The sequence below is a fragment of the Girardinichthys multiradiatus genome, chromosome 18 (genome assembly GCF_021462225.1).
Source record: "Girardinichthys multiradiatus isolate DD_20200921_A chromosome 18, DD_fGirMul_XY1, whole genome shotgun sequence".
Lineage (NCBI taxonomy): Eukaryota > Metazoa > Chordata > Actinopteri > Cyprinodontiformes > Goodeidae > Girardinichthys > Girardinichthys multiradiatus.
In genome coordinates this window covers 17,652,153-17,663,370 of record NC_061810.1, presented here as the reverse complement: position 1 = coordinate 17,663,370, position 11,218 = coordinate 17,652,153, and the positions used below count along the sequence as shown (strand labels likewise).

At 37.3% G+C, this 11,218-nt stretch overlaps 1 protein-coding gene across 1 annotated transcript in view; it reads right to left on the bottom strand.

The window, feature by feature from the left end:
* Positions 1-810: 810 nt before the first annotated feature.
* pcp4b (Purkinje cell protein 4b) overlaps positions 811-11,218 on the bottom strand; it is a 54,045-nt gene continuing 43,637 nt past the window's right edge. Inside the window, exon 3 of the mRNA XM_047390915.1 lies at positions 811-1,444. Within this exon, the coding sequence (XP_047246871.1) occupies positions 1,314-1,444 (131 nt within the window). The 3' untranslated portion in view covers positions 811-1,313. The remainder of the gene's footprint in view (positions 1,445-11,218) is intronic.

Sequence of the window (11,218 nt, the reverse complement as noted above, 5' to 3'; positions counted from 1 at the left end):
TACAGACAAGCTAAGAACTGACATTGATACATCATCATCATTACCATTCTAATGTCCAGTACTGTCTGTGATGGTGATGCTCATAGTTTTAGTCATGTTTGATGATATTGCTTCCACCTTCTGGATGGCAGGTAGGTTGTCATTTTAACTTTATGATCTGGATAAAAAAAGATAGCTAATCACAAAAGTTTTTTAGATATAACTTCTATATTAGAAATAAATAACATTAATTTGGTCATCCTTAGTTCAAGCATGTGCTGAAACACAATGGATAGACTGAAAAACCACTGCTTTAGATGTATAAGTGATGTAATAGTATAGCTTGGGAATGTTGTCTTATGTTGTGTTTTTCATAAGATTTTGCTGTTTGTTGGAATTCTGTGAATTACATTTTGTTTGTTTTTGTTTTATAATTCTGTATTTCAGTAGCATTTATTGCTTTGTATTTCCTGCTCACACTGCACTGTAGCAAAGGTCATTGGCTCGAATCTCAGCTGGTGGTTTTCTGTGTGGACTTTGCATATTCCCTACTCCCCATATGTGGGTTTCCCAGGTACTTGGTTCCTACTTTGGTACAAAACCATGCATATTAGGTTAATTGGCTTCTCTAAATTTCTCTTAGGTGTAAGTGCGTGTCAGCTTTGCTGTGACGTCTCTGGAGGTCAAGCTGATGACCTTCTGCAACTCAACCAGGCTCATTCAGACAACTTTCTACTTTTAGTATTATCATAAGAGTACAAGTGTGCACAGGATACGGAAGTAGCACATTCAGTTTGTGGTGACAGATTGCAGTTTTTTTATGCACGCACACAGTTTCCACACAGTTTTTATTTATTCAATGTACACTGATACAGAGCTTGGACAGATCCATGCAGGTAAGAAAAATGCTTCAGGGTGAATGAAAAGTTCCTGGCCTGGTTTCCTAAAACCACGCTTTAACATCAGCTCAGGAAACAGTCCTAGGTACAGTACAGGAAGGGCTAGCACAGCGAGATTATGAGGATAAGTACAAAAACATAGAGAACTTATGATACATGAAGTATATATGGCAGGACAGAAACCTAAATCTTTAACCTTCCTCTCGTATCTATTGATACAGCAGTCAAAATACTAAATAATAGCAATCATAATGACAGGGTAATGAGAATTCACAGACATAGTCATAAGATTAACAGGCTATTGCATTCCCTTCCCCACCCAACCCTCTCACAACCCCTTCAGATTCAACAGGTATGAATTTGTTTACATGCAAATGTCACACCGGCGCCAAAGTGCTGTCGTTTCCACACGGCGACAGATCAACATGACGCTCACTAGGACTTCTCATCGCGCTTCTTCTTCTGGAACTTCCTAAACTGGGACTGGATGGTAACCGCTGCCTTTTCAGTCTCTGGGGCGTCCATGTCAATGTCAAAATCCTCTGGGACGTCCGCCTTGGACTCATCTGGAGGGGAAAGGAAAGAGTAAAAGGTTGAGTGATTAATTTATTTATTTTTCTTTGTTAAACTCCTAACAGCTATTCTCCAGTTGCTGAGCAATCGTGAAGAAGGTCAAAAAAACGTTTTTTTTTTTTAGAGGTTGGAGCTTGAACATAGTTATATCTGTATAAGTTTATATCTGAATAGTTTAATCTGCTGTGAAAACTACACATCACTACTGGAAACTGTCCTTTAGAAAACAGATTCCAACCCATACAGCTAAAATGTATAGTACCTTGCAAAATCCTTCACACCCTGAACATCTTTATAGTTTGGTACATAAGAATCACAAATGTCAACATATTTTGTTTGGGATTACTGTGATAGACCAACTAAGAGTGGTGCATAATTGTGAATCTTAAAAGTGCAAAATGCATACTGACCCACCCCTTTTTGGTCTGATACCACTGAATAAAACCCAGTGCAACCATTGAGAAACTACCCAATTAATGAATGGAGTCAGCTGTGTAGAATTTAATATCATTATAAATCCAGTGGTTCTGTGAAGGCCTCTGAGATTTGTTAGAGAACAATAGTGAACAATCAGTATCGTGAAGACCATGAAGTTGTGGAGAGGTTTAAAGCAGAATTTAGTTATAAAGGGATATCCCAAACTTAGAACCTCTTAGCGAGTACTGATCAGTTCATCATTTGAAAATGATGAAAGAGTATTGAACTACTGTAAAACTGCAGAGGCATGGCCATCGACTTAAACTGACAGGCCAGGCAAGAAGAGCATTAATTAGGATAGTAGAACAAGAGCCCCATGGTAACTCTGGAGGAGCAGGAGAGATCCACAACTCAGGTGGGAGAATCAGTTGACAGAACAGCAATTAATCATGCACTGCACAAATCTGGCCTCTGTGAAATAGTGGAAGAAAGCCGTTACATAAAGAAAATTATTAAAAGTTCTGTTTAAAGTTAGCCACAAGCCATGTAGGGAACATAACATACATGGGAAAACAGGTGCTCTGGTCGGATAAGAGCAAGCGCCACCGAGCGTCATTTTATAGACACAAAAAATGCACAAAACATTTCAAAGAGGTGCCTAGTGATGAGATAAATACCTTTAATATTCCTCATTCATACATTTATAGAGTGATAAACTCCATTAATCCACCAAAGACTGAAACAGAGTTCTTACAGAGGAAATGAGCTGTTGTGTCACAGGCAAAGGGCAAAGCATAAAGTGCACTATCTTTTAATTTTCTCTGGAGCTCAGACGACTCAGGGAGGACAAAACTGATTCAAGTTGGTATCAGCAAACATTAGGAAAGAAGAGCATGCTCCAACTCTTAATCCATAAGGTAATATGCTGTGTTTTACCTACTACTACTTTCTGTAACAATATTTAAAAAAACAACAAGCTAAATATTTTTGGGTCAGTTGGTAGACCATGGTTTGCACTGTTGTGCTTCAGCTAGTGTGTCTAAATATTAGCTTAGGTTTCTCCTAACCACAGTCTGTGTGTTAATTCTGCAGATGTTTGTATTTTCTCTCTGTGTGCTAAAACATGCATTTGTAGTTGGATGGTGCCCTTCAGACTGGGTGAGCAGGATTGTTCCATCTTCTCTTCAGTCTGTGGTGGGCTTGTGACCTGTGCCCCTCCCATTTGACTAACTATGCATTTCCTTTACTGGATCAAGTCAGTATAAAAAAAATAATAGTGGTCTTATTACTGTCAACATATCAAATGTATCCACGGGAGCTCAGGAACCTGCTTCCAAATAGCAGACATCAGGATTTTTAAGGTAAAAAAGCAGAGCAGGTTGGTACTCTGAGAGGCCATGACAAGATAATACTGACCTAAGACAGTTCTACCGTGACTCAGTCAGCAGTGGCCTGTGCATTGCAAGATTAACTTGTTTCCTGTCCTGAACATTGTAATCCCAGGACTGCTATTGAGTCATATGACTGTGCTGTTTTTTGCCTTTGCGTAATAATCAAGTATTCCTCAACACATAACTGTGTTTTCTGTCTATTTTATTTTTTCTTTCTATGCCTAAAACAATATATTGATCTGGTGGAGTCTGATCCGCAGATCTTACTGTAGACAACCACATGACAGACAAGAGACGAGACCAAAAGCAGAGAGGAGACTCCTGAATTGACTCTGCAGCTAATTCATAGGTTCTCTAGGGGTTGAGACTGTGTACCTCTGTCTTGCAGCTAAAGGAGGAAACACTAACTTCTCTGTCAAGATGAGCTTTGAATCCTGCATTAATTGATATTGAATTGTCCAACACTCTACTGCCTGCTGTTTTAATCCCAGCTGCTTTAGCTGTTGGGCTGTGCCCTTTTCTGTCTGCAGTGTCAAACACAGACATTTTCATCATCTTTATTTGACAAATTGTTGCTTTTTAACTTCAAAGTTTGCCATGGTGGAGACCATAGGCTATGATCAAAGCTGTTGAAAGACTATCATTGCTGTAGCTAAAAACAGACTACTGTCCTGTAAGAAGTTCAACCTCTGCCCCGGTCTCAAGCCTTTTGCAGCCTCCAATAGAATTTCCTTCAGGATTCTTTGAGTTTGATCCATCTCCACTTCAACCCTGAGCAGTTTTCCCACAGCATGACTCTGCCAACACCATGTATCACTATAGGCATGGTGTGTGTGCAATGCCAGTTTTTACTCCCAAAGAATACCTTTCACATCTTGCTGTGTCCCCCACAACGGAGATGGCAAAGATGTAAAAGGTGGAAAACTGCAAACAGAACTTTATTTGGCTTTCTTACTTTCTTCTGTCAACAGATTCTCCCACCTGAGCGGTTGATTTCCACAGCTCCTCCAGAGTAATAGTGGATCTCTTAGCTTTTTGTTTTTTGATAGGCTCAACATTGCTTCATGAGGTCTTTAAAGCAATACTGCTTTATGGCCTAACTTTGAAAACATTTGGTTGCAGTGGATTTTAATTAATGCGTATCAGAGTAAAGGGGTTCATTTATTACATCTTTACATGTAATGTATTACATCACATTCAGATTGCTACTTGTAAGAATTTGTAAAAAAAAAAAAAAAAACATGTATATTTTTCCTTTTACTTCACAACTATGCACTACCTGGAGTTGGTCTTTTGCATAAAATCCCCACAAATAGATTAGTGTTCAAATTGTCAAAAAAGGTTCAAGAGGTATAAATACTTTTGCAAGGCACTGTATGACTCTGTAATCTTTTACCTGATGTTATTGTTATTTTTTATATTTTCCATGTCAAAAAGCTATTGGAGCATAAACTTCGCATCACTCTAAATTATTATTTTCAATTTGTTACATTTAATCAATATTTACTTTTTCAGGTTTGTAGTTCAATTGGAAGGTTTAGGGCTGAAAATATAAGTACCTGACTGCATTTTGCAAATAAAACATTTGATGCTAATCAGCCAATGGTAAAATTGTCTCAATAAACCATCACAATTTTACCTTGTTTTTTTTATTTTTAGAGCAAATTCCAAACCATGCTTTTAGTTTTCTATCCCTAAATTATGAGTACAGACTGATTTTGCTTCTCTGTCAACCAGATAACCTCAGACTGTCTTTATTTTCTCACATATCTGGATTGTCCACAAAACCAAGGTGTATTTGAAAGTGCAATATTTTGTTCTTTCATCTTCACACAGTCAAAGGATGAGACTGCATAACAAAGACAGTTTTAGAGGACTCCTTTGTAGGATAAGGGTAATCTCGAATTCTGTGTGCACTATAACTCTTAGAAAAGTAAAGCTTTGCGTAAAGCTTATTGTGTGAAGCAAATTTCGGTTCTGGTACCTTCATGTAGTAATTCACACGTCATTTACATTTTCTTTCAATTTATTTATTCAGTTTGCAACTGCATGGCAAAATATGTATAAAAACGATACATTTTTACAGTATAAATCTTTTTAATGCTGGTAAAAGAGTTTTTATCAAATATTAGTTCTGGCAAAAAGAATCTTTAAAAAAATCCTGGATCAAGATGGTGCTCCGCATCACCATCCAAAATCACCTTGTCTGAAAATTTTATTCAAATTCATTCAGAACTTTGGTATATTTTGTACACAGAGAGACAAACAGAGACCAACGTGGACAAAACATAACCTCCTAGGAGGAGGTAATGAAACATCCTGATGACATTTTTGCTGATGTGTTTATGGAGTAAATTCCTATTCCATATTGTGCGGTATGTGTTTCTGTAATCACTATAAACGTATTAGCCCATTTTTTTAGGATTCAGGCATCAGCCTGCCTACCATTACCTTGATTAAAATCTTCAATCCTGAGGTAAGATTGTCATCCCTTTTTGAGACTGAGGGTAGAAGCTGAATGTGACCGTGATGGATGATTCTCAATTAAAGGATTTAAGGACCTCATCATCATGCACAAACACAATGAATTATCAGGCCTATTACCTCTGTCTTAAACGAGTGAGTGTGCAATAGCTGCTGCCGAGGAGTCAGAGCACATAATTCTGTTTGTGCTTTCAGAGGAGGAGAAAAATAATGAATTGTGAGTTGTGCTTTTCAGAATTAAAAACTTCTTAAGGAGACAGACTCCTTTTACAAAATAGTTTGATAGCTTGTTGCGAGATTTTGTGTCCATGGGTCATGTAATGTTACTGACATTTGTTATATTTGCTTTGACGTGTAATGGCAATAGCAGGGGTGGAGATTTGAACATAACGATATAATGCTAGCATTGAGTGACCATATATGATATACAATCTTACATGAGGTAGTGCTTCCCTGAGGTCCAGACTGTTGGCTAGAACTTCAGTCTACTAGATTGAAGGCTAGCACCTCTTGTGGCAAAAATGAGTATTACACAAACAAACCGAATAAAATGATGCTCCATTCAGTTTCTGCCGGAAGTCAGAGCATGAAACTGGGAATGAAGTAAAGAGTGAGTTGGGAGCATTATAGTTGCAAGTCAGAAAACTGTGGGCTTGGCTAATGAGTGTGCTAGCTAACTGCTATTGCAAGCCAATAGAAGTCAATAACAATTGCTTATCTTATGTTTCTTAATTTTGTTAGTTAAAACATAAAAGGAACATGTTCACAAATTAATATTTTACACCACTATGTGTGTCACAGATTTAAAGAGATATCAATTTCAGAAGTGCTAACCATTCACCTTTCCCAGTTGGAATTCTGACTTCAGGAGGTATTCTTATTGTATTTTGACTGGGAACTTCCAAATACAAGGAGAACGCACCATTTTCCTCAGTTGTTTTTCTGTCTCCGTGTAATTTTGTCTTAAAGTCATTATAGTTGTTACCCCCATGTCATACTTAGCTATTGTCATTTAAACCCAATCTACTTGTTTTTTGATCTCATGTACCTAACCATTGTGTATTGGTTTATTTCTCTTAGCAATGAGGTATTTAATAAATTATAGAGATAAATAATCAAAATAAGTGCTCAGATTTTGTATGTATGTCTTGATTTGTAGGTGCTGAGATTTGTTCTGGGTTCTGCCTCTGATCATAATTGTTTATGTTTTCCAGATAGAGTTTTAGTTAATTCCTTTAGGTTTGGTTTCTTGCTTGGTCTGTTTATAGTTCATAGTTTTGTTATTTCTGTAAGATTTATCCTTTGGTTTCATTGTCTTTGCTTCTCTGTTCAATTCCAATAATGTTTTGTTTCTATTCTAAGCCACTGTCACCACAATTATCTTCATCCGGTCCAGCTGCTTCTGCCAATCAGTCTCACTGTTTTCACCGGTTCCATACTCCATATACACTCTTCTGTTCTGTCTACTCCTTGCTGGAGAATACTGTTTGTTTTTTGCCATGTCACATCCATGCCTGCCCTCATGGCCCGCCCTGTTTTTTCTTTTATTATTTTCGACATACCGCTGCCTCTGCCTGCCTGTTTGCACTTCTGTCCGGTCCGAGAACCACACGTTTGACATTATATTTAAATTCAATTACAAATTATTTTCCAAAGTCTTTACATTACAACCTACTTTTATTGAATGTGGTTCTGGTCCACATATAGACCAGCTAATACTTATGAATTTTGAGAGATTATGACCTCTGATTCAAATTCAATTCAAAAATATTTTATTAATCCTGAAGGGAAATTAAATGTTGTTATAGCTCATATTATGAAGGTTTCCTCAAAGAGCCGTTGTAGATGCTGATGGCTGTGGACAGGAAGGATCTCCTGTAGCTGTCTGTCTTGCAGCAAATCGGAAGAAGCCTCTGACTGAAGACACTCTGTTGTTGTAGGACAGTCTCATGAAGAGGATGCTCAGGGTTCTCCGTAATGTTCTTCATTTTATGAAGAATCCGTCTTTCCACAATGATCTCCAGATGTTCCAGAGAAGTCCCCAGAACAGAGCCAGCCTTCTTTATCAGCTTGTTGAGCTTTTTTAAGTCCCTGGCTCTGATGCTGCTTCCCCAGCAGATGATGACAGAAGAGATCAAACTCTCCACAACAGACTTATAGAAGATATGCAGCATCTTGCTGCAAACACCAAAGGACCTAAGCTTCCTCAAGAAGTACAGTCTGCTCTGTCCCTTCTTGTAGATGGCTTCTGTTGCATCTCCACTCTAGTCTGGTGTCCAGGTGAACACCGAGGTATTTATACTCCTCCACCACCTCCACCTCTTATCCCATGATGGAAATAGTGTTTGACCTATTCCAAACCAGAGCAACTATCATAGACCTTTTGGGCATATAATTCCTATTTATAGTTGCATAATCACATTCTTACAGTAAAATATGAATACATTATAGATACCTATTGATAGGAAATTCAAACAATTGGTTAATAAAGCAGGTATGAAATGTTCCAAAAGAGGTTATCAATTGGTCAGTATGAAACATTGTATGGCAGACAATGCCTTTTTGGATCTGAAAAGCTGGATGTGGTTTAGATTAAGACTGCAAAATAACAAAATAGTGATTTAATGAAATAACCAACATTTTTTACTTGCCTTTCAGGCACTACCAACATATGCATAATTGTTTTACCCCTTTAAAATAGAAAAGTATATTATAATTAATAAATTTTTTGCTTTTCTTTCTTTGGTTGGCTTTCAAGGCCCAATATGTCCCTCCTTGCTGCATTTCTCTAATTAGCTTTCGAGATGTTTTTAATTCTATATGGAGGGTATCAGTCCTTGACCTTGGGACCTTACTACCTTTCCTGCAAGTCTTCCCCCATTCTCCATTTGCCCATTTCCTGTCTGAGTAATGCAAATAAAGGCCACTAGTGCCTCAAAACCTTTAAAGAAGTATTCATTACCCTTAAATTCTTGCACATTTTGTCACATTACTGTAAGTGTAAAGTAAAATGAAGGATGCATGGTTTTCAAAACATTTTACAATTAAGAATTTAAGGAACTTGTATTTAGCCTCCTTTACTCTGATAACCTCTAAATAAAATCTGGTCCAAATATACTGGTTTTAAAATACATGTCTGTGTGTAATCTGACCTCAACATAAAAGAACTGTTCTGTCTTTCTGAGGTTTGATAGAGACCATTAGTGAACAATAAAGGTAAAATTTTCTAAAAATTTCAAATGAGATCCTCCTATACTCGCTTATATGTGCTTGTATATGGAAGGTTCTGCAGATGCAAGCTTATGTCTATCAACAGAGATAATATTCAGAAACCTGTGTGTGTGTGTGTCTGCTTTCATGCAGTGAGCCTTTCTGTTGGTATATTTCTGTTTCTAGCTGAATGTCAGTGTGTGAAACAAAATTTCATCAGCCCCAAGGCCTTAAAACACCAGAGAGGAGTAAAATGACGAGGGAGACCCCAGTGATCAACATACAAAAACACATGAGGGGCTGGTTGCGTATTGATTGGCACGGTAAGCTTGGTTTTTAGGTCAACATTCGCTGAATTTTGGCAAGAATATATATGTGTAACCCACTTGAGGATGAAAAAACAAACAAGGAAGCTAGGGGCTTTAAAGTCCTGCAGAGGGAATATGTGAATTCAGCTCTTTATAGCATTCAAAGGTCTAATGCAGAAATGATTTACTAACATATCTGACAAACCAAGAAGGATTCACTCCTACAATAATTTAGAACAGCAAGGCTAATTAAAAACTGTAAAGAAAATAGGTCATCGTCAGTTTGGGAGCATGTCCAATGCTAATTAAAAAAGATGACTTTGATCTCTGAGGTGAGCCTATTTGAAATTACGCCTTTGCCTTTTTGAAATGAGGTGGGAGGTGGTGTTGATGTAGCACTTTCTACATTGTTCTCCAACAATCCTAAGACCGCAATATTCAGAGAGAGGAATCTTGCAGTTTTAATTATCTAATACCCAGTGTGAACAAGTAAATTCAGTGTTGTGATCAGTGTGGTTTGTTTTGTTCTGATTTAAAGCTTTATACTCTACCAAATAAAACCACCTTACATTATGTTTTAAACTGCTACAAATCATTACTTTAAGGTTACCAGTGTCTGTGATAGGACAAAATACTCCCTGACTGAGAAATTAATCAGAGATGGTGGTTGCTACTGTAGAGTGGTGAAAACATTTACGTTGCTCACTATTTGGTGGGATGGGGAAAAAAGATATTTTGGACAAAATCTGATGATACAGAAACACCACAATAATTTTCCTCTACGTAAAAATCTGTCTAAGAAGCGCTATCCATATGTTGACCTAATCTGGTGCAATAAAGGTGTTTTTACTATGAGACTGGATATTAAGCAGATTCCTATTAGCTTGACACTGTATGTTTGAGACAAACTTTTAATTAAAGCTGCTGTCACACTGTTTCCAATCGTGCCATGTATGCTGACATATATAAAAAAAAAAAACGTTATTTAGGTCTAAACATAAGGGAATGCAGGGGATATTAAGTCCTGTCACATCTTTAAAGTATGAGTGCAACTTCTAATACCCTCCCATTATCAATTATGCATATTTATTAAGATTTCTGGTTTGGAATTTATAATGTTCTGCTGTGTGAAGATGGAATACATTATGCTGCCACCATCTCATGTTTAAAAAACACTCTACAAATGCTTTCAAGTGCTCAGGTAATTAAAAATATGAAAAAAGTCATCCCATCAGTTTCATTTTGAGTTTCAAGCATCCTGCATATAGAGGTAAGTGGAACATCTACATAGCAGAGCGTGAGATAAAGTGTTACTGCTATGATAATGAAGTCGGGATTGTAACTCTATAGCAGCAGTGCACATCTGCGTTATATGACATGTGAGGGCTGCTCATTAAGGAAATCTGTGACAGCCAGGCTTATGTGGCGATCCCATTGTGTATGCTACAGGGCCAAAAGAAAAGTAAGACAATGTTCCTACGGGATTGTGTTTGCCATTAAAATCAAAGACGGATATGATGGTGGTATATAGAAAAGGAAGCAGATGCATTCCTTTGTTGTTTTGACAAGAATAGACTAATTAAGATGTCTTGTAGAGTTGGCTGCTAACTTTCGGCAACAGAAGCAATCAGGAAGTCTCTTCCACTACAGCCACGCAAATGATTTTAATCATTTGCATGGCCATACCTAATGTACCTTGTAATAAAAGGAAATGGTGACAGTGTGCAGTGCAATTTGTGAACATTTTGAGAACACTGCAACTGGCTAACAGTCAACCACTAACAAAGTAAAAGTTAGCTTTCACTAACTAAACCTAAATTCATCAAATTCAATTATCCTGCAGTTGGATAATTTACAGTTCTTTATCATTTAGCTTCTATACAGCAATTGAAAAAAGTTGTTATTTTGGTATTATTAGGCTATGTAAAGTAAATGAAAACTTCCATCCGATTCCATC